The sequence below is a fragment of the Podarcis vaucheri genome (genome assembly GCF_965113315.1).
Source record: "Podarcis vaucheri genome assembly, chromosome: Z".
Classification (NCBI taxonomy): Eukaryota; Metazoa; Chordata; class Lepidosauria; order Squamata; family Lacertidae; genus Podarcis; species Podarcis vaucheri.
Genome location: NC_138758.1, coordinates 46,010,745 through 46,038,508, shown reverse-complemented (window position 1 = coordinate 46,038,508; position 27,764 = coordinate 46,010,745). Strand labels below are relative to the sequence as shown.

The window sequence follows — 27,764 nt, the reverse complement described above, 5'->3', positions numbered from 1 at the left end:
TTACCAATTTGGATTGGTATGCTGCATCCAAATAATGCATCCAAAGCCATCCAGCCCCCCTCCTCTTCCACCTGCCCTTTATCCTTAAGACCCTGACTCCTCTACCCTCCTCTGGGTGTGGGGAAGAGGGTATGGTCTGGCAAGGAGTCATGGAGTCATAGGGAGAGTCCTGAGGAATGGATAGAAGCACTTAAAAGAGTTGCTTTTAGCTCCAGAGTGTGAAATTTCCCACCTTTGCTTTAAATCTAAGTGTTGTTGGCCACCATCACACTTTCATCCAGCTCTGATCTTACTTCCTGTTAGGATGGCCCTGTCTGGTTCTACTTTCTCCTCTCTTTGAAGGTGTTTTCCAAGTCCACTTTGAAGATAAAGAATCATTGGACCTTGATGTTGTCCATGTGTAATCATCATTTAGCATTTAGCAGGATGAGCAGGCACGCAGGTCACCTGATAACAGGCTTCCCAGTGATGGTGAGCTGCATTGCACTTTTATTTAAATCGCACTAATTAATTATAAATTTCCTAATGGCATGCAGAGCCAACTACTTCTAATTTTCTCCCCATCTTCCCCCCTGCTGAGTTCTATAAGGGCAACACTGAGAGGAGGAGGAGGAAACTGACAACCAGTGACACCCTGTGGGCTGGTTGTAAATAATAAAGACAGGTGGAGGCTGAGGACAGACTGAAGTTGGAGGGAGAGTGTCCCACTCATGCTAGTGGTTCATCTTCCACTGAATTATTGACTTGAAGTCTCACCTGGAAATATGGCTCACCTACCTAGAGACAAAGGCTGGCTCAAAATCTGGGTGGAAATTTTACCCCAATGCTGACCCACAAGGATCAATCACTGGGTGTCCTCCTCTAGCTCTTTCCCACCATCAGAAAGAACCAGGCCGTTACAAGAAAGATTTGATGCCCTGGGTTGCCTCATTATTTCCCTATCTAGTTTTTAATGAAAAGAAATTGGTCTTATGACCAGTTAAAGAACAGGCATGGTGGGGAGATCTCTAATGAGGAGGGGAGAGAGAGAGAGCCCTGCAGCAGAGATGGCTTGTTCAGTGGCACTAACTAAAATATTTACTAATGAGAAGAAGTAAAGTAATTTAAGGATTTAAAATAGTTGTGTTGACATCCCCCCCACACCTTGTTGGCCCCCACTTCCCCTCTGCCTGCTGACTTTCCCTTTCATTATGCATTTCAATATTTGCCTATCTTTCTGGAGAGAGATTTATTTTGAGTGTCTACAATTTGTTTTAGCGTGTGGCTAAAGAAAATAGTCTCATTATTGCTCTAAAGACCTCCAAATATTTTGCAGCTTAAGCTAAAAGTCAAATGTATTGGAATCAAGGTTGTGGGAGTAATAATCTTGTTTAAATTCATCAGTATGCCTGCAAGCAAATGAGAAGGCTTATGCAAGGGAGAGGTGTGTGTTTTGTTTTTTTAAGAATACAAAGATTGCTCCCTCACTGCATGTAAAAACAAACAAACACTTCCTTGCCTATGAATAGCCAGAATGACTGAGAAAGGACTTCTTCCAGGGGTCATTGTTAGAGAATGGCACAGTGGCCTGAACCTCAGATCTTTTACCCTTTTACACTTTTCCTTGCTTAAAACACACAAACACACACTTCCTTTTTACTTTTCTTACAGGGCAGTTGGGTACACTGCAAAGTGAGGTGATGCAAGCGCTGTCTTGATTTGAACAGAGGCATCTCTACATCAGGAATGAGGGAGAAATTTGATTCAGTTTGTATTGAAAGATGAACCTGCCTCATGGGTGTTTTCCAAAATTCACACGTCTCTGAATTTTGCAATTTTTCAAAACTCTTCAGCCAACCAATGTTTACAAAAAACACATATATTCACGTTTGCTCCATCTTCCATGCGACAGCCTTCTAGATATTTGAATATGGCTATCATATCTGGAAGGACAGATCCTTAAGCTGAGGCTCCAATACTTTGGCCACCTCATGAGAAGAGAAGACTCCCTGGAAAAGAGCCTGGCACTGGGAAAGATGGAGGGCACAAGAAGAAGGGGACGACAGAGGACGAGATGGTGGGACAGTGTTCTCGAAGCTACGAACATGAGTTTGACCAAACTGCGGGAGGCAGTGGAAGACAGGAGTGCCTGGCGTGCTCTGGTCCATGGGGTCACGAAGAGTCAGACATGACTAAACAACTAAACAACAACAACAAATCATATCTCTTCTCAGTCCCCTCTTTCCTAGGCTAAACATACTCAGTTTCCTCAAATGTTCCTCATAAGGCTTGGTTTCCAGACCCTTGATCTTCCTGATTGCCCGCCTCTGCATATGCTCCAGCTTGTCAATATTCTTCTTAAATTGTGGTGCCCAGAACTGGACACAGTATTCAAGGTGTGGTCTGGCCAAGGCAGAATAGGGTGGGACAATTACTTCCATTGACCTGAACAGTATACTGCTGTTGATGCAGCCTAGAATAGCATATTTATATTCCTCTTTTTTTCTCCAAGGAGTTCAGAGTGGCTTACCTTGTTCTTCCCTTCCTCATTTAATCTCCACAACAACCCTGTTAAGTAGTTTAGGCTGAAAGGCAGTGACTGACCTATGTCTGCCATAAATCAAAAGCCCATCAATTTAATTGGGTGACCCCACATGGTGATGTAGCAGGGAGGGGGATGAGAGTGGGGAATGCTGGTGGACATTGTGAACTGAGCTGAGCTTTTGATGATCCCCTGGGGGGGGGTAGTTCCTTGGACAGTGCTAAGTCAGCAAGTGATGCCTAAGCCTGCACAACCCTCTCTCATAAAAAATATATGAGAATGCAAGAAGTGCCCTGCTGAATCAGACCAGAACAATGTGGCCTGGAGGACAGGGCTCGTGCACCTTAAACAGCTGTGTGGCAGAGGTAAATTCAGCAGACATTCCTTGCATGAGAATCAGAGTAGCATAAGCCTAATCCCCCCTTCTATGGAAATATTAAAGCTGTATGAGACCTATCCTCTAGAACACATATCTATTGGCTAGTCCAACATCCTGGGGACCAACCAGAAAGGCATTTTCTCTAATCCAAGTGGAGGTGAGAGCGCATCTTTAAAACTGTATTTTCAGGTAAGGATCATTCCCCTCTTTTAAGAAAAGACTCACAAGAAAAGAGAGATATGGAATAATTTCCCCATGACATAGTGGTAATCAGAGAATTCAATTTAAAAACATTATTATTATTATTATTATTATTATTATTATTATTATTATTATTATTATTAAGCTCTCTGAGGTTGCCTTCTCTTACAAATAGCGAAGACACATTTCATTCTGGTACAAGTAGATAAGGGAAATGTCAGAAGTTATTTGAAATGTAAAATACTGGGTTGAGTAGTGGGGTGGTTTTTTTAAGCTTCTCTCCCCCCCCCCCAGCTCTCCCCACTTTGATTGTACTGAAAGCAGAGTTCTGTGAGCTCAGGTAAGAAGTGGGGGGGGGGGACACCAAAGCTACCAAAACCTGCTACTTAAATGTAGAATATGCCATCCTGACCATCCCTACTCGCCTTCCAAAAAACCCTCAGCTTTTTGTGTTTCAAATATTGTTTCTAGTCCTTATAAGAATTTTAATGACAACATGGAAAGACTCTGGCTCTGTATTGTGGGAGGAGGGGGGCATTGTGCAAACCACTCTCTCAGGGAGCCCTCAGCGAATCTTTCTCTTCGTTGTCCTTCTTGAGAGCTGCTACCCTTTCCTTGATAGGTAGCAGGTCAGTGAATAAGCCGGCAGTGGCATCTACTGCTTTTCCTTCTTACTACCACCACTGGCTGGGCCAGAAGCTTCCCTTATCTCTTTCCCACCCCATCTCTGTCAACCATGAGCCACAGGTTCCCCACCCTGAGCTAAAGGAGTTAATAGTTCTGCTTCATCTAATTGTAGAATTAATTTTGAGAAATCAGTTTAAACCAAAATTTGGGCCAACTTGGATGTAGGGCATAGTGAGCTCATTGAGAAAGGCACCTGCTTTCTATGCAGCCGTTTACAGGTCCAAATTCTGGCATCTCTAAGTGTGGCTGGGAGAGAACATATCTAAAATCATAGAGAGCCACTGCTTTTCAGTGAATACAGTGAATACTGAGCCAAGCAGAGAAATTGGCTCAGTATAATGAAGCTTTTTGTGTCCCTATAGCAATATGGGTACATCACTGGGGATAACTGTTTGTTGCTGTGTTTGTCCACTTTTTTCCAGCAAGGGGTCTCCTTCAACATCAGCAGCAGAGGCCTTATGCTGGCACTATGTGACCTCCCCCCCTTCTGCCATTCGTACATGAACTAGCCATTTGTAAGTCAATTCTAGGGAATTCCCATCTTCTGCAAAGCAAGATCCTTCTCTCACTTCCCCAGACCCTTCTCACCCCCAACATATTGGGGGCAGAAATTTTCTACTAGCTTCAACCAGGAAACTGTCAGTTCCATAGGTGCACTGAGGAAATAGCTTCATTCAGTGATATTTATTTATTGTTCCTCACACCCTGACCTTTTCAGAAATAATCCTTCTGTCAAAAGGAGGGGGGGGCAGAAATTATTTCTCTGCTTCTCTGAGATATTCTGCTACTCCACTTTAAAGGTTTATTGGATACACGGATAATCATATCAAGTTGATATTCTGCACCATATCTGGAGTGAACTGTCTCCCTCACACTGCAATGAGTGCCTACTAATAGGGTTCAGGCAGGAATTCAGTTCGTGGGTGCATGCTGATTAAGTAGCAGTAGCAGCCCAGGGAGAATTGAACAAAACCCCAGAGAGAACATTTATGATATCAGTGTAGCAAGCCACTATTGTTGTCCTCAAGCTTTCAAACCTATCTCCAAATCCCTCATTAAAGCTCACATTTTCCTTAAATATCTTTGGTACAGCCATCCAGATGTCGGTGGGTGCCAACTCCCATCACTTCTGACTTTTGGCCATGCTGTATGAGCAGTGGAGGTAAACAGTGCTAATGGGGCACTGCCCCATCATAGCTGTCAATGTTTCACTTTTTTAAAGGGAAATTCCCTTATTCTGAATAGGATTCCTCACAAGAAAAAGGAAAAGTTGGCAGCTATGTGCCCCATCGGGATGTGGGTGGCACTGTGGGTTAAACCACAGAGCCTAGGACTTGCTGATCAGAAGGTCGGCGGTACCACTCTGGCGGGAAGGTAAGCGGCGTTTCCGTGCGCTGCTCTGGTTCACCAGAAGCAGCTCAGTCATGCTGGCCACATGGCCCGGAAGCTATACGCTGGCTCCCTCGGCCAATAAAGCAAGATGAGCACCGCAACCCCAGAGTCGGTCACAACTGGACCTAATGGTCAGGGGTCCCTTTACCTTTATGTGCCCCATCAACCTCAGTCTACCTTTAACCAGCTCCCAACGGCCTGTCTTCTCATTTGTGTCTAGTCCAGGGGAGGGCTGCACCTGTCAACTGCCTTCTTAGTCTATCATTGGCTCAGGCTCCACTGTTTCCCTGCCTTTTGAATCACTTGTCCCAATGAACCACAGCTACCACTGGGGCTGGTGCATTGGGAGTGGTAATCCAACAATGTCTAGAAGGCCACTGGTTCCCCATCCCTTGTCTCAACCAGTGCTATTCAGCCTTGAATAGTTCCTCACCATTGGCCATGTGAGCTGGGGCTGATGGGAATTGTACTACAACTGGATAGTGTTCTCGAAGCTACGAACATGAGTTTGACCAAACTGCGGGAGGCAGTGGAAGACAGGAGTGCCTGGCGTGCTCTGGTCCATGGGGTCATGAAGAGTCGGACACGACTAAACGACTAAACAACAACTACAACATCTGGAGGACCACAAGTTCTCCATCCCTGCCCAACAATGCTAAAACTTCAGTAAGAAGGCTGGAATATGCTTCTCATTGACATACTAGTTTTCCATCTGCAGGGTGATTTTTGATCATTTGAGTGTAGGAGGGTTTCATTGTATGTATCTCCAATTAAAAAAAAACAAAAAGAGAAGGGGGGAGGAAGAAAGAAAGAAAATAAAGAAATAGAAATAGAAAAGAGATTAAAAGAGAGAGAGAGAGAAATAAATTCAGAAGGTAAGGGACTTCCAATTCTTCATCTGATCACTACATAAAACAATATTCACTTCATCCAGTCCAATATAACACCCAAGAAAGCCACTTTCTATAAACAAACGTTATCTTCAGTCCTCAAATCCAGATGTCATTATTTCTGTTTCTTTTTCATGTGTCATGCAAAATCTATGAGAGGTTTCCAATTCTTAACAAATGTTATCAATGACTTTTCTTTGATTAAACTTGTCAATTTTGCCATCTCATCTCTTTGTTTTAACAGCATTCTTCCATTGTTGGTAATAATGGATCCTTCCATCACTGTGCATATAAATGTCTCACAGCCACAATCATACAATGTAACAAAGTTCCTTACTCCTTTTCTAACTGTATATCCAGAAGTCCTAGCAGGAAGAGCTCTGGCTTCAGCTGAAAGTCAGTATTCAATATTATCTGTATCAATGTATATATTTGTATCCAATATTTTTTCACTTTTTTAGATGACCACCAAACATAATTAAATGTCCCTTCATGTTCATTACATTTCTAACACATATTTGGAACATTTTTATACATTCTAAATAGTTTCTCAGGAGTTAAGTACCAACGATATATCATTTTATTTAAAAAAATTAATTCAAGTCACAACTCAGTGTATATTTTAACCCTTTAATCCACATATGTCCCCACCGTGCCATCTGTATAATATTCTCTAAATTTCTTGCCCATTTATTCATGCATTCTTTAATTTGCTCATGCATTTCACAATTCAGCAGTAATTTATATGTTTTTTCAATAATATGTTCATTATCTATATATAACTTTACTCTAAAATGTGTCTTTTTTGTTCTATACCAAAGTCTTCATCCACAGTTAGTTGTAAGTGAGCAACTCGGTCCCTGCTCCTGCCAACCTAGCAGTTCGAAAGCACAAAGTGCAAGTAGATAAATAGGTACCACTCCGGCAGGAAGGGCAGGAAGGTAAATGGCATTTCCGTGCGCTGCTCTGGTTCGCCAGAAGCGGCTTAGTCATGCTGGCCACATGACCCGGAAGCTGTACGCTGGCACCCTCGGCCAGTAAAGAGAGATCAGCACCACAACCCCAGAGTCGGTCACGACTGGACTGATTAGGGGTCCCTTTACCTTACTCCTGTATCCAAACTAAGCAGCAGACTGCAAAATATAATTTGAAACCAGGCACTCCCAATCCTACCCTTTCCTTCACATCTTGCAATACTTTCATTTTAACTAGTGGTTTTGTTTTTGTTTTTTTACCTTGCCAGGAAAACTTAGATAAATCTTTTCGCCAGTATTTCAAAAAACAGCTATTGTGAATAATGCCTTACTGTTTAAATACATTATTCACAATAGGTATTGTTTGAAATAAAAACATCATTCTCGCCAAAACATTCCTTTTTATCACTGAAATTCTACCAAGCAATGATAGTTTTAGCTTCTCCCATCCTGACATATATTTACTTCAGCCCATGTTTTAACAGTTATTTTCAAACAATGTATATATTAGTCATAGTGATACCCAAGTAACTTTTTTTCCCCAATTTGAAACCCAGTTTTCTCCATCAAATCCTTCTGACCATCTGTTGTCATATTCTTTGTTAACTTTTTTGTTTCCTGATGATTATTCTTAAAACCTGCTAACATACCAAACACATTTAGTTTGCTCATTAAGTACTCCTACTTCATGCAGTGGGTTTTCTAAAGTTATCATCAATTCACCACTTTTTTGTTTTCAGATCCTCTTAGTTAACATGTTTCTTTTTAAATATTTATTCCCATAATTCTCTGATTTTGTCTAATGTCTCCAAGCAACACTTAGAGACCAATTGCTTAGATACTTAAAACAATGTGAAAAGTAATGGGGATAATGGGCATCCTTGTCTTGCCCTCTTTTGTATATCACAGGGTTTAGTCAAATCTGCATTTACCACTACCCATGCTGTCTGCGATGTATAAACTTGATTTTACCCATTTAGTAAAATTGTTTGCAAAGTTCATTTCTTGCAGTACTTTAAACAGAAATACCTAATTCAGGTTGTCAAAAGCCTTTTCTTCATCCAGGAAGATCTGGACAGCTTGCTTTTCATTACGATGATGCAAATATTCCAAAATATCTAATGCATTACTAACATTGTCTCTTAATTGTCTTTTAGACAAAAATCCACATTGATCATAGTAAATAACATCCTGTAGAATTGTCGATGTTGTTGTTGATGATGATGTTGTCTTTCTGCCAATATCATTGTAAATAGTTTATAGTCATTATTCAGCAAGGAGATAGGTCATTAATCTTTTGCTAAAATAACATCTTGAGTCTCTTTTTGTATAAGTGCAATATATGGCCCCTCTCCGTCTGGTACTTTAGCACTGTAGAATATCATTTATTTTAAAACTGGCAATGAGAATCTAGCCTCTTTCCTTAACATCCAATAGTATTTTAAATTTGATCCTTGGTCTTTCCCCCTGATAGATGATTTTTGATAATTCTTTTTTCCATTGTTTGCTTGAAGCAGCCCATATTACCTTTTACCAGAACTGTCTGAAAGAAATGACATCTTAGGCAAAATATTCATTTCTCTCACTGAGATTTTTCCCAAAAGATAAAAAATCATTCTACATCTCTCCATATCTTGTTTAATATTACTCCATACATTTATATAATTATTTAGAAACAAATTTGCATTATTTTTTATCTAGTTACTGATATTCCACCTTCTTCTTCACCTTAATATGAGTTATTTTTTGCAGTTATTTCTTGCAGTTTCCCAATTCAGCAGTCATTTATTGTTGTTGTTTAGTCGTTTAGTCGTGTCCGACTCTTCGTGACCCCATGGACCAGAGCACGCCAGGCACTTCTGTCCTCCACTGCCTCCCGCAGTTTGATCAAACTCATGCTGGTAGCTTCAAGAACACCATCCAACCATCTCATTCTCTGTCGTCCCCTTCTCCTTGTGCCCTCCATCTTTCCCAACATCAGGGTCTTTTCCAGGGAGTCTTCTCTTCTCATGACGTGGCCAAAGTATTGGAGCCTCATTTATACATCTTCACAATAATATGTTCATCATTATATATAACTGGACTTCATTTTCTTTCTTTCCTTGTTCTATACCAAAGGTCTTTTTATTCAACTTAAATGACCAAACATTGGAGACTGTAACTATGCCCATCCATATTTTTTTGTTATCATTTTAGTTTTATTATTATTCATGTAAAATCCTGCTAAATCACCAAACTGCTTTATTACTTCCAGTACCTTAACCACATTTTCCATTGGGTTTTCTAGGAACTCTATCACACCACCTGCAAATGCCCTCAGTTTGTAACTTTGAAGGTTTACCTGTAGGCCTCTTATACCATTACAGTACTTAATTTGTTCCGGAGGTCTATTCTTAACCTGAAACTGTTCTTAACCTGAAGCACCACTTTAGCTAATGAGGCCTCCTGCTGCCGCCGCGCCGCCAGAGCACGATTTCTGTTCTCATCCTGAAGCAAAGTTCTTAACCCGAGGTACTATTTCTGGGTTAGCGAAGTCTGTAACCTGAAGTGCCTGTAACCTGAAGCATATGTAACCCAAGGTACCACTGTATTTTCTCTAATATCCCTGCACAGCACTTCTAAAACCAGAATAAACAATAACAGTGAAAGTGGGCAATGTTGTCTTGTTCCCTTAGCAATAAAACATTTCTCTGATTGAACACCGCTTACTATTATATTTGCGAATTGTTCTATATATAATGCCTTTATTCCTCATACAAATCTCTCCCCAAACCCCATTAAATTTGGTAGTTTTCCCCCAAAAAACCTTCCAAGAAACATTATCAAATGCTTTCTCCATGTCTAAAAAAAAAAATTATAGCTAATTTCTTATCACTTTTTGCAATGTATTCAAGAGCATTCAATGCAATTCTTTCGTTTTAACTGCCTAGTTGGCAAAAATCCTGTCTGACTTTCATGTATTAAGTTTCTTGACACTTGTTTAAGTCTTCTTGCTAATATTGCTGCAAACTATTTGTAATCACACTTAAACAGGGAGATAGGTCTATAGTTCTTAACTTGGGTTGGGACTTGATCTTGTTTTGCTATCAATGTAAATACTTTCAAGTGTTCTGTATCAAAGCATTGTCCATTATCGTTTATAAGCATTGGATTCAACGGTCCTGAAATACTTTCTAATAATAAGCAGTTAAGCCATGGGTAGGCAAATTAAGGCCCGGGGGCCGAATGTGGCCCAATCACCTTCTAAATCCAGCCTGCGGACGGTCCAGGAATCTGCATGTTTTTACATGAGTAGAATGTGTCCTTTTATTTAAAATGCATCTCTGGGTTATTTGTGGGGCAGAGGAATTTGTTCTCCCCCCTCAAAAAATATAGTCCAGCCCCCACAGGGTCTGAGGGACAGTGGACCGGCCCCCGGTGAAAAAGTTTGCTGACCCTTGTCCAGCCCTGGCACTTTATTAATCTTTGCTTCACTTATTGCCTATTCTGCTTCCATTGTTGAAATAGGGGTCTCCAACATTGCAATTTATTCTCTTCTCAAGATTTGTAGCTTTCGTCCTTTTAAAAATCTACAGTATATATTCCATAGTTGTTGGTTTTTCATTATACGTTATTCCTCCATCTGTATTATTTTATTTTTAACATTAGACTTCCTATCTTTTTTTCAATTGCCAAGTCATCAGTCTTCCTGGCTTATTTGCAAATTCAAAATGTTTCTGCTTGAGAAATTTTAACTTTTGTTTCATATATTGACTGATCAACGTAGAAAGTTGAATTTGTAGCATTTCATATTATTGTCATCGGCTTATCAATTGGGGACTTTTCATACAGTCCTTTCTCCTATAATATCTCTTGCTTTTTTGCTCTTTCAACATTTTTGAAAGCACTTTGTTGCATTAAAAACCTCTTATGACAGCTTTCTCAGTATCCCAAACTATATTGTAGAGGGAGAGGGAGAGTACAAAGCAGAACACATTCTAGACTCCAGGATGCGAAGAAAGAAGTTGCAATACCTGATTGCCTGGAAGGGGTTTGACCCTGAAGAAAAAGTCATGGGGATACGCAGAACATGTCCATGCATGAGACTTGCAAAGGGCATTCCATACGCACCATCCCGACCAACCAAAACCACCAGGTTGGGGGGAGGAGGAGGGCACTGAAGAGGAGGGTGATGTCAGGTACTGGGCAGAAGAGGAGGAAGAATGGTGGAGACTTCCTCCACATCCTGTCCCTTCTAAGGAGGAGGAAGAGGAAGACAGTATAGATTTACAACAGGGGGTTGTGGGAGGTTACAGCTCAGAGGCAGATGAAGGGAATAGTTGGAAAATAATGGGACAGCAGACAACAAAATGATCTGGACTCCTTGGCAGGTTTTGAATAAACACCCACAAATTTATTAGTTGAACACAGGATAGATAAAGCAAGGATATGTACAATTTTATAATATGCAGAGAACAATATGTGCAAAGAAACCAGAGATGCGAGCTGAGGGATGTCCTTGGTGGGGTGGGAGGGGTGGGGGAAAGGGGGGAAATAATGCGATTGATTATGTGGAATGATATTTTGTTATGCTGAAATTGTTTAATAAAAAGAAGAAAAAAGAGAAAATAATGGGAGAGACAGAGCAACAGCTGACTGATACATTGTCATTTGAAAGTATTCCAGACCCATCATCTCCCAGAACCCAGCGAGCCTTAAAAGTAGGAGAGCAAAGAGCTCAAAGACAAAGGGCACTTAACAGCACCTGTAGAGGAGGTGATGATGATGACAAATGAAGAAGTGGGAGAAATGGGGGTTGGAGATTCATTCGGGTCTGCACCATTATTCAAAAGGCTGGGTTCTATAGCCTCTTTCTGTAAAATTTGAAATAAAAAAGGTCTGTAAGAAACTTTTCTTTGTCTTTACAATTCCTGGGCAACCAGCCAGGAGCTGCTGACAGCATCCTGACATTAGCTTGGAAAAAAGGAGAGGAGAGATGAGAGCCATCTTCAGATATCTTAAGGGCTGTCACATGGAAGAGAGAGCATGCTTGTTCCTCTTGCTCTGGAGGGTAGGACTTGAGGCAATGGCTTCAAGTTACAAGAAAGGAGATTCCAACTAAACATTTGGAAAATCTTTGTGACAATATGAGCTCTTTGGCAGTAAAACAGACTCCCCTGAGAGGTGGTGGACTCTCCTTCCTTGGAGGTTTATTAAGAAGATGGCCATCTGTCATGGGTGCTGTTATGTACTGAGCTGAATCCTAGAACAATAAGATTCAGAATGCAGCAGTCTGATTGGTGTGCAGGAGCCACCCAATCCAGCTCCTGGTGGAAGTGAATCAGCGACCTCATTGGGCTGCAGGAGCAGCCAATCAGGCTCCTGGATGAAGTGAATCCACAACCTGATTGGCCTACTGGAGCAGCCTGGAATTAGCCCATCACGTGGGGCCCATTGTGTAAATAATGTCTATATAGCTAGACATTTTGGGGGAAAGTTTCATTCATTGCTACTATGAGCTGAATAAAGAGCATGAAATTCACACTTGACTCCGAGTATATTTCAAATGCTTTAGCTGGGACTCCTGCACTACAGGGGGTTGGACTAGATGACCCTTGGGTACCCTCCAACTCTAAGATTATACGATTCTATAAAAAGAAACTGGAAGCTTTTCTCTTAGAGGTTATAGGGACAGAGGTTCCAAAAAAGATGTTTGAGTTGTTTATGTATGTAACAACAGTGGCTAGGATTCTATATGCAAAAAAAAAAAAAAAAAAAAAAGGAAGGAAGGAGAAGTTCCCACCAAAGAAGAATGGATAAGTAAGGTGATGGACTCAATATTGGCAAAGCTAACAGCTAAAATAAGAGAGTCTGATTGGAGAGAAAAAAATATAAGCCACCCCTCCAAGCTGCATTCCCAGTAAGGATTCCATCCACCTCAGACAGAGGAGCTACATGCTTTACATTGTGCAACATGCTGTTGTTTAGTCATTTAGTCATGTCCGACTCTTTGTGACCCCATGGACCAGAGCATGCTAGGCACTCCTGCCTTCCACTGCCTCCCGTAGTTTGGTCAAACTCATGTTAGTAGCTTCAAGAACACTGTCCAACCATCTCGTCCTCTGCCGTCCCCTTCTCCCTGTGCTCTCAATCTTTCCCAACATCAGGGGCTTTTCCAGGGAGTCTTCTCTTCTCATGAGGCGGCCAAAGTATTGGAGCCTCAGCTTCAGGATCTGTCCTTCCAGTGAGCGCTCAGGGCTGATTTCCTTCAGAATGGAGAGGTTTTATCTTCTTGCAGTCCATGGGACTCTCAAGAGTCTCCTCCAGCACCATAATTCAAAAGCATCAATTCTTCGGCGATCAGCCTTCTTTATGGTCCAGCTCTCACTTCCATACATCACTACTGGGAAAACCATAGCTTTTACTATACGGACCTTTGTTGGCAAGGTGATGTCTCTGCTTTTTAAGATGCTGTCTAGGTTTGCCATCGCTTTTCTCCCAAGAAGCAGGCGTCTTTTAATTTTGTGACTGCTGTCACCATCTGCAGTGATCATGGAGCCCAAGAAAGTAAAATCTCTCATTGCCTCCATTTCTTCCCCTTCTATTTGCCAGGAGGTGATGGGACCAGTGGCCATGATCTTCGTGTTTTTTTTATGTTGAGCTTCAGACCATATTTTGCGCTCTCCTCTTTCACCCTCATTAAAAGATTCTTTAATTCTCATTCCTCCTCATTGTGCAACATGCACTTTGGATAATTGAAGATGTGGCAGAGACTGCCGTGGCTTTAAAAATATGGTTTATTCACCTATTTACACCTTCAATCTGCATGGAGGGAGTCCATATCTTTCTGCATAGTCATTTGGAGAGGAGTTTGTATCCCACAGCAGCACAGCCCTGGAGCCAGCCTCCCCCAATGATGGATCTCAGCTCCTCTTCCCTTTTCCCCCTCCTAGCAACCCTTGCTCCCAGACTCACCTTTCCTGTCACCTAAAGCACACAGTTACTCTGGTAATCTTTCAAACCCCTGTCTCTGTTCACACCTCAGGGCAAGGGGGAAGGAGTTCTCTTGTATTGTTAATGGCCCTCTGTTGTTCTTTTGAAAGCAGTAGCTCAGCCAGGTTGGTTTGCATAAGCCAGCCCAGGAACTCCCTGTCTGGTACAGCTCTGCAGCTTGTACTGTACTTTAATCCATATCCCAATTAATCAAAATCCTAGCATTTATTAATTTCTAGGGTTTAGGGAGGACCCCCTAAATCTATAACAATATGGACCGTGAATGCTGATCTATTTAAAGACTAGAAATGCTGATTAATTTTATTAGGGCTTTTTAAAAAAATCAAACTTATATTGAAATATTAATAACTGAATTTAAGATTGGAAATATGAGAAGCTGAAATTTACAATGTAGTCCATCCCTGGTACTAAGATTAGACAATACTGGGCTGTAAGGATTAGCATTGTCTAACTCTCTCTCTCTCTCTCTCTCTCTCTCTCTCTCTCTATGTAATTTCACATGTTCTTCCAATAAAATGAACAGAACTACAAAGTAAATGCCTAAGGCATCATTGTACACACAGTCCTTAAGTGCAAACATAAAACATTTCTACTTCCAAATTTGATTTTGGCTGGGCTGGCCCATTCACTGGTGAATCTGAGAAGGATCAGCCCCTTCAAAATTCATGTCACTTCTAAGGGGCGGGAGGAGATCTGCTTAACAAACTGCCAAGTCATTATTTTGGAAGGCTGGTTCGTGGCTTTTCACATCTTGAATTTACAATACAAGGAACACTGTGTTGGAGGATGGGTTCATTCACCAGCTGTTGCTTGGCACTGTCCACTTCCGTGAGAGCACAATTCTAATTAAAGGCACCACACACATCCGCTGTGTGCAAATTAGCTGCGGTCCTGTGCTGTTCTCTGAAGCGCTCCCCTGGGTGACCCTTGCTGTGCAACAAGCTGGCCCTCTGCTAGATCAAAACAAAACTTTGGCCTAGCAACATTGTAATAATAAAAACAGAGTATATTTCCTTTTCCCAGCCTACGTTTGTAAAAAAAGGGAAGCAATAACCGAACCATTGAAGTGCTCAGGGAACTGAAATTCACTCACAGCATCTGTGCCATTTTGCATGTGCATGTGGGTGTGTGTTTTAAAAATTAGCTTTCCCTTTAAATACATGTTCCAGCAAGCCACATAATTGGATTTTCTTTTCTTAAAAGAAGGGAACATAAATTACTCCTGTTGGGTGCAGATTAGGTTACTGGATTTCTTTTCTTCTGTCATCGTCGATGCCCCGGTGTCAGAGAGCTTTAATATTTAATGCATTCCTAATTAGTCTCTCTTGGTTTAAGGCACTTAGCAAAACCTAACACCAGCCGTAGAGTCAAGTTCATTTAGGGAAGCAAAATTAGCCAGACATCATTTCCACATCACAGCCAGCACACACCCACAAAGGTCTCTCTTGTCCCCTCCCTCTCTCAAAGACACATGTGCTTGACAACCATAAAGTAATGCTTGGCTGAGAGGCGAGTGGCTTGATTTACAGCGACAGTTGCCCCAAATTACCTCCTGTACCCAGGGCACTGGCATTTTGAATTCCCTTTAATTGCTATGAAAACACATCATTTTCAACTATGTTTACCAAAGAAATTTGTCCCTGGTGTTGTTTGGCCAGGAGACCCATGTTTCATGCTCTCGAAATTGAAGGTTCTCACTCTCTCAGAAATGCAAGCTTTGCTGGGTCAATCTGCAACCCAAACCTGTGGCTGTGTTTACTCATAAGTAAACCCTCCCTAACTTTTCTGCTGCAAGAGAAAGCCTTTCAGATATTTGAAGATGGCTATAATATTTCCTCTCCATCACCTCTTCTCCAGGATAAAAATGCCCAACTCCCTCAATCATTCCTCATAAGGCTTGGTTTCCAGATCCTTGGTCATCTTGGTCTCCCTTCTAAACACCTTCCAGCTTGTCAATATCCTTCATGAATGCCCTCTCAACACCCCTGTTTACAAGTCATGGTCACAGGACTGCTGGATATCTTCCTGTAGTGATTTCAGCCTTCGCTGGTGGATAAAGGTGGTGTTACTGCCTTTGCTCATGATAGAAGTTTATAAAATTAAACATGGCAGAAAGAAACTGGGAGAAAAAAACTTTTCCTTCCTCTTTTAGGATCATAGAACTCATGGACATACAATGAAGCTGAATTTTGGAATATTCAGGGCAGGCACATAAACTATGGAACTTGCTCTCAAAGTAGGCCATGATGGCCACCAATGTAGATGTCTTTAAAAGAGGATTGGACACCTTGCCAGATTTTAAAATTTATTTTGAAGCAGCTGCACTCTGATTAAAGAGTGGATACAATTAGAAGATACCGATGTCTTAGACGTGGAGGGATTCGACAATGTGTTTGGATGGCACACATATTTATGGTATGATAAAGTAAAGGCCCATAATGCATATAAAAATCATGTAATTAGGAAATCTTTGTACAATGTTTGGACAAAATATAAAGATCTTTTAGAAAGGAAGACGCCCAGATGGCTTTCACCAACGGAGGCGATGGCCCAGAAAGTTAAACATGGAAACCAAATGGTTGAGATATTCAGATTTATTATTGGAGGATAAAGAAGGATACAAATTAAAACCATTTGATCAAGTTAAAGATAAGTTAAATTGGTTACATTAACACCAGATTAATGAATTGTAAAAACTAGATTAAAAAATAGTTTTGCTTCTGAAAAATCTAAGTTGGAGACAGAGTTGTTGGATTCTAAAGTTAAAAATCTGTCTAAAATGTATAAGTTACTGTTGGAGTGGCATACAAAGGATGAACAAGTTAATTCAGTGATGATAGATTGGGCAAGAGATGTAGGACATAACATAATGTTCGAGGATTGGGAAAGATTGTGGAAGAAAGGGGTTAAGTTCATTGTATGTACATGTTAGAGGAAAATATAATGAAAATGATGTATAGATGGTATTTGACCCCTGTCAAACTAGCAAAGATTTATCATAACTGTGATAATCTTTGTTGGAAATGTAATGAAAAAGAAGGTACTTTCTATCACATGTGGTGGACCTGCCCCAAGGTGAAAGACTTCTGGGAAAAGATTTATAATGAATTGAAAAAAATGTTGAAATATACATTTATAAAGAAACCAGAGGCCTTTCTTCTTGGAATAGCAGGTTTGGAATTGCCCAAGAAAGATGTTAAATTATTTTTGTATGCCACAACTGCTGCTCAAATTTTACTAGCTAAGAAGTGGAAAATGGAAGAAGTACCAACTGTGGAAGAATAGCAGATGAAGATGATGGATTTTTCGGAGCTAGCTGACCTGACGGGAAGAGTCCGTGACCAGAAGGAGGAGGAGTATCAGGAAGAATGGACAAAATTTAATGATTATTTAGTTAAATATGCTAAGTTAAATTAATTGGAAAAAGCTTGCAATTACCAGATAGACTTAGGATTTAAATATGTAATGTGGTGAATTAATATGTGTAATGCTGAACTGGTAAGAAAGAAAGATGTTAAGTGATTAAGTTAAGTTTATAAGAATTTTGATTTGGAAAACCGTTAAAATGATTTGCATTGAAATTCAACTCGGGGGATACGAGGAAGTCACTTAACAATGTTAATAAGATTAGTTTTAATAAGGTTATGATGTTTGTTTGTTTGTTTGTTTGTGTGTTTATAATTTTGTGAAAATCAATTAAAAAATCTGGGGGGGGGGGGAGAGGATTGGACAAATTCATGGAGGAAAAGCCATAATGTCTGTGCTTTGCCTTCATTGTCAGAGGCAGTAATGCTTGTGAATACAAAGTGATGGAAGCCAGGGAGGGGGGAAGTGCTCTTGCGTTTGGTTCCTGGTTGCAGGTTTCCCACAGGCATCTCTTTGGCCACCATGAGAACAGCATACTGGGCTAGACAGGCCATTGGCCTTATCCAGGATGCTCTTGTTATGTTTGTTTATTGCTTCCATCTGCCCTTCTCTGCCTTCAGAACCTACAGCTTGAACTCATTTCACACTAGAGCATGGAATTGCTATGACACATTTCAGATAGCCCTGACTTCACCGGCACAGTTAATGCAGAGTAAGTGACCAAAGTCAGCCCATATTGCAAACCATCTTTTTCCATTTCTGATATCATCCCCTCCAGTGTGACAGTCAACAGAGGGTTAATTCCAATTCTTTCACCATGCCCCAGGGCAATGTTGAAGCTTAAACCGCCAACAGTTAATTAAAAATAAACTGACACTTTACATTAAGGATAGTTTTAATAACCATTTATAAATGTTACATTAAAAATTCATGCCCTGTTATCAACCCCTGCTAAGGATTTACAGCACAATGGAAGTGTTATGAATGTTTTATAGATGCTGCAGAACAAGAAAAAAAATCTCTTCCTGAAGAGATATTTTCAGGGGCTTATTTGTCTTCCCTGGGCCACATTTTAAGTGTCTGAGACAACAGCAGCAAATACATATGGTGTGTGAGATGCTTAGAGACTAAATTTAGACTCTGTGCTGGCGAGAAGGGACCACCCACTTCCAAGTTTCATATCTCCATCCAGGCCCCATGTCACTCTTAAACTCCAGAGAAATGCCAGAACTTAAGAAATGCTTTCAGATTCCATTTTGGGTTTGGGGTCCATTGCAAATCTAGAAACCAAGCCACACAAGGAACAGTTGAAGGAGCTGGGTATGTGTAGCCTGAAGAAGAGAAAACTGAGAGGTAATACGATAGCCACCTTCAAATATTACATGGAAGATGGAGCAAACTTGTTTTCTGTTGCTTGAGAGGGCTGGACCTGAACCAATGAATTCAAATTACAAGAAATGAGATTCCAGCTTAACATTGGGAAGGACTTCCTAATGGTGAGAGTTATTAGAAAGTAGAATGGACTACCGTGGAGGGTAGGACCTGAACCAATGCATTCAAGTTACAAGAAAGGAGATTCCGACTAAACATGAGGAAGAACTTTCTGATGCTAAGATCCGTTTGACAATGCAACAGACTCCCATGCCACCAAGGCCTGTTTTTAATATTTATAGTCATTGGAGTAGCAACTGGCTTACAATTTTCCATGCCACTGGACTCCAGCAGAGCTTGGATTTTACCGCTTTGGCTGATCAGAAAGGAGCCTGATTTTTCTCCATATCCATACCTAGTAATTTTTCATTGCTCCTCAATCTTTAATTTCAAAATGTGTTTGCAAACCTCCCTCAAACTTGTTTTTCTGTTTGTTTGAATCAAATACCTGCAGAAGATCATTAACATACACCACCAAACAATTCCATTGTCATCATTAATAGTATACAGTCATACCTTGGGTTAAAGTCGCTTCAGGTTGAGCGTTTTCAGGTTACGCTCCGCGGCGACCTGGAAGTAACGGAGCGCGTTACTTCCAGGTTTTGCCGCTCGCGCATGCTCAGACGCTCAAAATGACGTCACACGCATGCGCAGAAGCGACGAATCGTGACCCGCGCACGCGCAGATGCGCATTGCATACTGCTCTGGATGCGAACAGAGTTTGTATACTAAATTTGGATCGTCCACAAAACCCTGTGGTTGAACCATGTATATCTCTTCTTCTAGTTCACCATATAGAAATGCAGATTTGATGTCAAAATATGAAACCTTCACTTTCTTTTCTGCTGCTACTTTCAACAATAGTCTAACACTGGGATTTTTCTTGTAGGTGTGAAAACTGATTCATAGTCCACATTGTATTTTTGTGCATAACCCCTTGCAACTAATCGAGTTCTGAATCTCTCTACTTTACCTTGTTCATTTCACTTCATCTTAAACACTTATTTGGAACTGATGGGTTTTCTCCCTTTAGGTAAAGGCATAAGATCTCAAGTTCCATTTTTATGCATTGCTCCATATCTTCTGACATAGCATCAAACCAGCATTTTGCTAATTCTGGCTCCATACTATTAATTTACAGCAAGTAGGACAGGAAGATGTTAGCAGAGAGCCCTGACACTTAATAAATCCAGTCTGTGGGGTGAAAAGAGACCTCAAGGAGTTTGGAAGAAGAGAAAACGAACATTTTTTCTAGCTCCTAAGGTTTTCTATGGGACTTTCAAACCACTAAGCAGTCTTCTGAAGGCAAACACCTGGACTTAAACCCTAACTTGCCTGCTCAATGCAGGCAAAACCACTCCTTTCATATGGAGAGGTCCTATAACGCTATCTTTTGCATTTATTAGTTATCACTGATTTTTTATCCTCTAATGGATAGGTCTAAGCTGAGATAACAGACCAGCACAATACATTTCTTCCTGAACAATTGGTTAGTTTTAATTTAAATTTTAGGTATAGCAATTGTGTGTGTGTGTGTGTGTGTGTGTGAGAATATGTTTTAACTGTTAACTGACACTTAAATCAAATGGCCTCCAGAAAGTTATCTCGAAACAATTCCAACCATGCCTCCCTCCACCCCCACCCCAATACTAAACAGCTGAAAATTGATGAGCTTTTAGACCCAATAGGTCAATACCAGATGATAGTAAACCTACAATTCCTATCTTTAATAGATTTAGTGTTTTAGAAATGGAAAGTCCAGAGCCCCAGCACTTATATGACCGCAGTACTAATAACACTAATAATAAAATCAATCATACAAGTGTAAGTGGACAGGACGATTTCTTTAAAAAAACCAAAACACCACAACCCACCTCTTCTCCAAGTTATAGGGTACTTATTGCCAAACAATGTAATTTGGTGGCTGCAACAATCAAAAATATTTTTAAAGAACTCAGAAACATCTCAAATAATGTAAACATCCTGCTATCTGTGATAAAAAGGATAAGCTCTACATTCCCTCCCAATTACTGAGAAGTGGGATAGTACTGAAACATCAAATAATAATGCAGTTGGTCAAACTTCCCAACTCCCAATAGTCAAGAATTTTTCATTGGATCCAAACCTACTTTTCCAGGCTAACAATATAGCCCTAACCATTTACCTTCACAGGAAATACACCTTCCAGAGGAATACGAAAACCTGTGCCTTGAAACATCTTAGCACTTTATGACAATTACCAATGAGGGAGATTGAGCTATCATTCATCAAAGACCCTCCTTTAACACAAAAATGCATTATAACATTCTGATCGGATACAATCCCATCTCTGCTTTTAAGGAAGAAATACAGGGTGCGTGTTTTAAAAGAGGCCCTGTGGGACATGTGTACTCTGTATCCACCGGGCCTCTTTTAAAGGACTCACCCTGTATTTCCTGGCTGGATTAGGTGTGCTAATCAACAGAGGGTTTTGTTTTGTTTTTGATACAGTGGTACCTCTGGTTACGAACTCAATTCATTCTGGAGATCTGTTCTTAACCTGAAACTGTTCTTTTAACCTGAGGTACCACTTTAGTTAATAGGGCCTCCCACTGCTGCCGCCACGCGATTTCAGTTCTTATCCTGAAGCAAAGTTCTTAACCCGAGGTACTGTTTCTGGGTTAGCGGAGTCTATAACCTGAAGTGTCTGTAACCTGAAGTATCTGTAACCCAAGGTACCACTGTACATTGAATAAACCTCTCCTGACCCTAAAGAACTCCCAGGTCCTGGAAGGATTCTACTCAGGGCCATGCCCCACGACTGAAAGTCAAATTTTAAAAGAAATGCCCTTGAAATCCTTCAGCAATGAACATCAGTGTTCCAAGTCACATCTCAAACTTGTGAATACTCCCGTGAAGTACTGCTTTCAAGACCTGTCTAGCTGAGGAGGACTCTTCTTGTGCTCCTAGTTTCTTAGGAATCATTTAGTCATGCTCTTCCCCTCCAGTCTTTAGCTCCCCCCAAGGCTTTAGCTTCCCTTTCTGTCAAATAGGGAGGTGTGTGTGTGTTTACTGTTTCACAGGAGCAACATTCAGCTAAGTTCATTAATGCCTATCACTTAACAGCATGACAAAGCACAGATAAAAGTTTATAAAAAAATATATAATGTGACAAATTTTATTAGACTCATTTCGAAACAAGATTTCATGCCTATGCTTGTAAATATTTGAATGGTTGGGTCCCTTCAGCAAGCATGGTCCCGGAAGGCAAAGATGAACAGATCTATATCAGGCAAGATATATTTCATCATGTGGAATGAAAAACTGGGTTTAAACAGCTGGAAAGCAAGTTTGGGTGAGCAGTGAGAGCAAAACCTTTGGGAACAAATCAGGTCATAAATAGAGATGCCACAGTTGTGATGGGCATTTGCCTAGTGCATTGAAGGAGGTGGGAATGGGGCATATCCTAGCTCAGTTGTACAGCACGTGTTCTGCATGCAGAAGGGTCCACGTTCCAACTCTGGCATCTCCACTTGAAAGGAACAGAAGGCAGGTGATGGAAAAGATAAAGGATAATGACTGTCAGAGCCGAACAAAATGGACTAATAACCTGACTGGGTATAAGGGAATTTCCTTATGATCACAAGTTATACCTGCAGTGGATGTTTTCATTCTGGCAATAATAGGTCCAAACTACATGAAATGAGAGAGAGGCATGATTGCTTCTCCCAAAACTGTTGTTGTTGTTGTTGTTGTTGTTGTTGTTGTTGTTGTTGTTGTTGTTGTTGTTGTTGTAAGCTTTATGCTTTAAAGCCATAGGCTGCAACAATGTACATACAACAAACTAGCATTTTTGACAGCCAGACAGACAACTATATATGAAAGAAAACAGAAAAATAATGCTCCTCTCATGTAAATCACTGATGACAATAAGCTAGAAACACATTAAAATACAATATATCAGAAGCACATTTCAACCCCCCCCCCCCAATTATTATTATTATTTTACTTAGGGGCAGAGCCAGAGACAAAAGTGGTCAGAGCAATATATGTAAATGTTGCCTTCATACAGTAGGCTAGTTTCTACACACACACACACACACACACACACACACACACACACACACTTTATGCTCCTTCTAAGCAGACTGAGTTCAAGGGCACATTCCAACTATACAATCCCTTGGCCCAGTGTTTATACTATTAACAGGGTTCACTATCAATTATGCAACATTTATTAAAGAACATGGGGCCAAGTTCAAATCATAAACTCCCCATCCTTTCTCTGCCTCTCATTTGCCTTCCTAAAGCTAATTTGGGGGTAAATGGCTTTTCCTTCCCCCACTTTCTGTTGAGGCTGGTTGTCAGCTTTCTTCAGAAGTGAGTTGCAAGGTGCGCTAAATGCAGCAAGGGGCTCTATCAGCAACGACTTCAAAAAGCTCATTTCACACGCTTTTGTTCCTTTCATCCTTTATTGTCCCTTGTTATGTTAGACTCCCACCGCTAACTGGCCTTATCTGCTCAAATTCCTGACAAGGATTTTGGAGCCAGCACAGACAAAAAAGAACACACACACACACTTGCGATACCCACCATTGAGAACTGCTGCTTTCAAGCCTGCAGATTTCAGCATGTATAGTGAAAGGCACCTTGTCTGCATAGGCACACCTGAGGAAACAGCAGGTCCAGGATGACATGCTTTGCTTTCACATGCAGGACTAGTTCTACATCTCAGATAGCACACTGCTGCAGGGAAGGGCCTTAATTCAATGGTAAGAGCAACTGTTTTTCATGCAGAAGGTCCCAGGTTTGGGGGAGAGCTGGACCATAAAGAAGGCTGATCGCCGAAGAATTGATGCTTTTGAATTATGGTGCTGGAGGAGACTCTTGAGAGTCCCATGGACTGCAAGAAGATCAAATGTATCCATTCTTAAGGAAATCAGCCCTGAGTGCTCACTGGAAGGACAGATCCTGAAGCTGAGACTCCAATACTTTGGCCACCTCATGAGAAGAGAAGACCCTGATGTTGGGAAAGATGGAGGGCACAAGGAGAAGGGGACGACAGAGGACGAGATGGTTGGTCAGTGTCCTCGAAGCTACCAGCATGAGTTTGACCAAACTGCGGGAGGCAGTGGAAGACAGGAGTGCCTGGCGTGCTCTGGTCCATGGTGTCACGAAGAGTTGGACACAACTAAATGACTAAACAACAACAACATAGGTCTGGGGAAATGTTCCATCTGAAACCCTGGAGAAATACTGCCAGTTAGAGTGGTAGACAATATGAAGCTAGATGGAGGAATGGTCTGACTCAGTAAAAGGCAACTTTCTATGTATGGACCAGCCCTGCCTTTATGCAGAGATAGAAGGGCAGTAACCTCAGGCAGATGATTCTGGGTGTCATGGAAAAGCAAAGATGCATCCCACAGCCCAGAGATCCACACCTTTGTCATATTTCCGAGCACCGTACAGGAGTTCGGGAGCCCGGTACCACCTGCTGGCCACTTGATGGCTATACAGTCTCTCTCCATCGCTGGTGAACACCCTGGCCAGGCCAAAATCAGCAATTTTCAGCTGACCCGTGGAGCTGATCAGCAAATTGGCCGGTTTCAGATCCCGATGCATGATGGAGTTGGCGTGGCAGAAGTCCACCCCTTTGAGCAGCATCAGCATGTAGCCTTTGACTTGGACCTCGGTGAGTGGTTGCTCGGAGTTGCGGATGACCTCCGACAAGTCGGACAGCATGTATTCGAAGACGAGCACAAAGCCTGTGCCGTGGGGGAAGAAATCCTTCAGCTTCACCATGTGTTGTTTTTCCTCAATCTCCTGCAGGGCTTTGATCTCCCGAAGTGCTTGATTGGGGATCCCATCCTCTAACTTGCGGAGAGCCACCTTCTTCAGGGCAACAGTCTCACCTGTTTCTATGTTCTTGGCTTTGAATACGATCCCATGGGCTCCTTCTCCAATGCGGCCTAGGATGCTATATTGGTCCATGGTGGCCTAGGTAGAGGCACAGGCACAGGTACAGCATCCCCACCAAGGACCCACTGCAAGCATCATCCGAAAAGCAGCAAATTGTTTATGTTTATTACATTTTTGCTATCATAGACAGAGAGGAGCACTTGTGGGATTTTCTTCCTCAGATCCAAAATCTAGCATTGGGTACTATAAACCTGAGGGGACACCATCTGCTCTCCTGCCACAGAGAGCAAGATACTTTCATATTTAGGAACCCTTAGACTCTGTACCAAAAGATAGTTGCCAGCACACCAGGAAGAAGAGTCAAGACAACCAAACGTGGACAAATAGGTTATATTGATTAAATATAATGACTTGGAGATTGGCAAAACAAACTAATTAGTCATATTTAACCAATGTTACCCATTTGAATTAAGTCCAGGCAGGTGCTCATTAATTTCTAATCCAATCCCCTGGGCAAGTTAACAGCCATACACTGTGTGCACATAGAAAGGTTTCCTAAGATTCCCCCTTCTCCACTGCATGGACTTTGGTGTAAGAACCCAACAGGCACATCGTGGCTCCGTTGGCCAACATTCACCCTGATGTGTCCATCAGGTACACCAGTTCAACAGCCAAACATAATCCAACAGTGTGGAGTAGGTGAAAAAATTATTATTATTATTATTATTATTATTATTATTATTATTAACAACAACAACAACAACAACAACAACAATAATATCCTACTTAGGCCCTGGAAAATAGTCTGTAGGCCCACAGTGCAAAAGGGCAGGAGGGGGTGCCAAATAAAGAAGAGGGGAGACTGTGGGATGGAATAGCCTGTCATCACCTCTCCCCATTGGGCAAAACCACCCTCAGGCCATAATATTCTCCCCCAGGGAGGCACCACCCTTCCTCTTCTTGGGAAGGAAGGGTGGAACAAATTTGTGCCCCTCCCATAAATGGGGGGAATGGCATAATCATAATCAGAAATCCAAAGTAGCCCATATTCTGCACCATGATGAGCTAGATTCTGCAACCTATATCTATTATGCATATTGAATAAATTTGTATATATTCTGTAAGCAAACACCCATAACTTTCTGCTATTGGCTGGGAACAGTCTTTGAAACACCATCCCACTTTTTTACTTTTGGGGATTTGTTATTAAATGGTTGATATGAATAATTCAATGTGCTGTTCTTCAGGGTTTAGTACCCTCTCTCAATCCCTTAGAGCAGTTTCCTCCAAGTCTTCATATATTGTTGAACTTCATTTCCCACCATCCCTCACTACTGATTGGCCAGGCTGGCTGGTGAAGATGGGGAATGTAGACCAACAATATTTGAGATCTAAGCTTAGGGAAGGCTACCAACTTGGACCATTTTAAAAGAGGATTAGACAAATTCATTGAGGAGAAAGCTACCAATTGGTACTAGTCATGATAGCTATGTTCTAGCTCCAGGACTGAAGACAGCACATATCTGAACTCCAATTACTGGGGATCATGAATGGGAGTGGGCTGTTGCCTTCATGTCGTGCTTGTGGGGTTGTCATAGGCATATGACTGGTCACTGTGAGAATAGAATGCTGGACTAGATAGGCCCTTGCTCAGATCTAGCAGGGCTCTGCTTATGTTGTTCTGAGGTGCTTCGCCTCTAGCATGCATATAGCTGAATTCACGCACATGGTTGCTAAGGCAGCGTGTGACACAGAGCTTGCCATTTCACACACTGCAGCGGCTGGTATATATATTTTGAGCAGTTGAGAATGATAACATTGTAAGGCAATTATGCTTTTCTAATGCTGCTTTAATCAAAATGAAATGAAACGAAACGAAACACTGCCTTTGCTTTTAAATTAGTATGGGGCAGGTGACGGCAGGGTAAATGAATACAGCAACTGGGGGAGAAGTGTTCAGCAATGTGAAACAGTTTACTTGCAGGGTGCATAGTGTGTCATACAATGCTCCTTTGTGCAGGAATAGGAGCGGTGAATGTAGGTAAGGATGAGCAAATCTGTTTTGGTTTCTATCAGTTTCTTTCTTTTACAATATTAATTTCTACAATCTTAAATTCAGTTCTCAATATTTCCATGTCAGTTTCCAAATTGATTTTCAAAAAGCCTCCATCCATGTTCAGCATCTTAGTGGGGATCTGTTTAATATATGCATTTTTGCATGCAATTTTCTCCAATACACACATTTCTGCAAGCACTTTTCACTCATGCATTGTATTTTGGTATGCAGTCTTTACTTTTAAAAAATCATTTGTTAATGCCCATGTCCTAATATATCATTTCTTTCACACAAACAGCATTGCAAAACTCAGAGAAGTGTGAATCTTGAAGGATGGCTGTGTTTCAGTTCATGTACAATTTTAGAAAGTGAAAATTAGATAGGTTCACATTTAAATGTGAATTGGATCCAATCGCACCCACCCATCCAGTCCCTAGGTGCATTTCCTGATTTCCACCTCTGAAAATTAAATTATGGTGACATTCCCCTTCCACAATTTAGCCTTCATCACTCCAGGCCCCTGAATCCCTATTCTTTGGTGACAATATGTTTTTCTGAGCTTCTACCTCACCCCAAATCAGGGGCAGATCTGCTATGAAATTAATGAAGCCTAAGCTTCAGGGGGGACACAGGTCATGCTGTGGGCTAAATCACAGAGCCTAGGACTTGCCTATCAGAGGGTCGGCGGCTCGAATCCCCATGACAGGGTGAGCGCCCATTGTTCGGTCCCAGCTCCTGCCAACCTAGCAATTTGAAAGCACATCAAAGTGCAAGTAGATAAATAGGTACCGCTCCGGCGGGAAGGTAAATGTTGTTTCCGTGTGCTGCTCTGGTTTGCCAGAAGCAGCTTAGTCATGCTGGCCACATGACCCAGAAGCTGTATGCTGCCTCCCTCAGCCAATAAAGCAAGATGAGCGCTGCAACCCCAGAGTCGGCTGTGACTGGACCTAATGGTCAGGGGTCCCTTTACCTTTAA

At 41.4% G+C, this 27,764-nt stretch overlaps 1 protein-coding gene across 1 annotated transcript; it reads right to left on the bottom strand.

Annotated features, from left to right (window-relative positions):
* Positions 1-24,210: 24,210 nt before the first annotated feature.
* Positions 24,211-24,866, bottom strand: LOC309524250 (cyclin-dependent kinase 20-like; the record flags this gene model as incomplete). Its single annotated transcript, XM_082208710.1, has 1 exon — positions 24,211-24,866. The coding sequence occupies exon 1, from the start codon at positions 24,802-24,804 to the stop codon at positions 24,211-24,213; it is 594 nt and encodes a 197-aa protein (XP_082064836.1). The 5' UTR covers positions 24,805-24,866.
* Between the last annotated feature and the right edge of the window lie 2,898 nt (positions 24,867-27,764).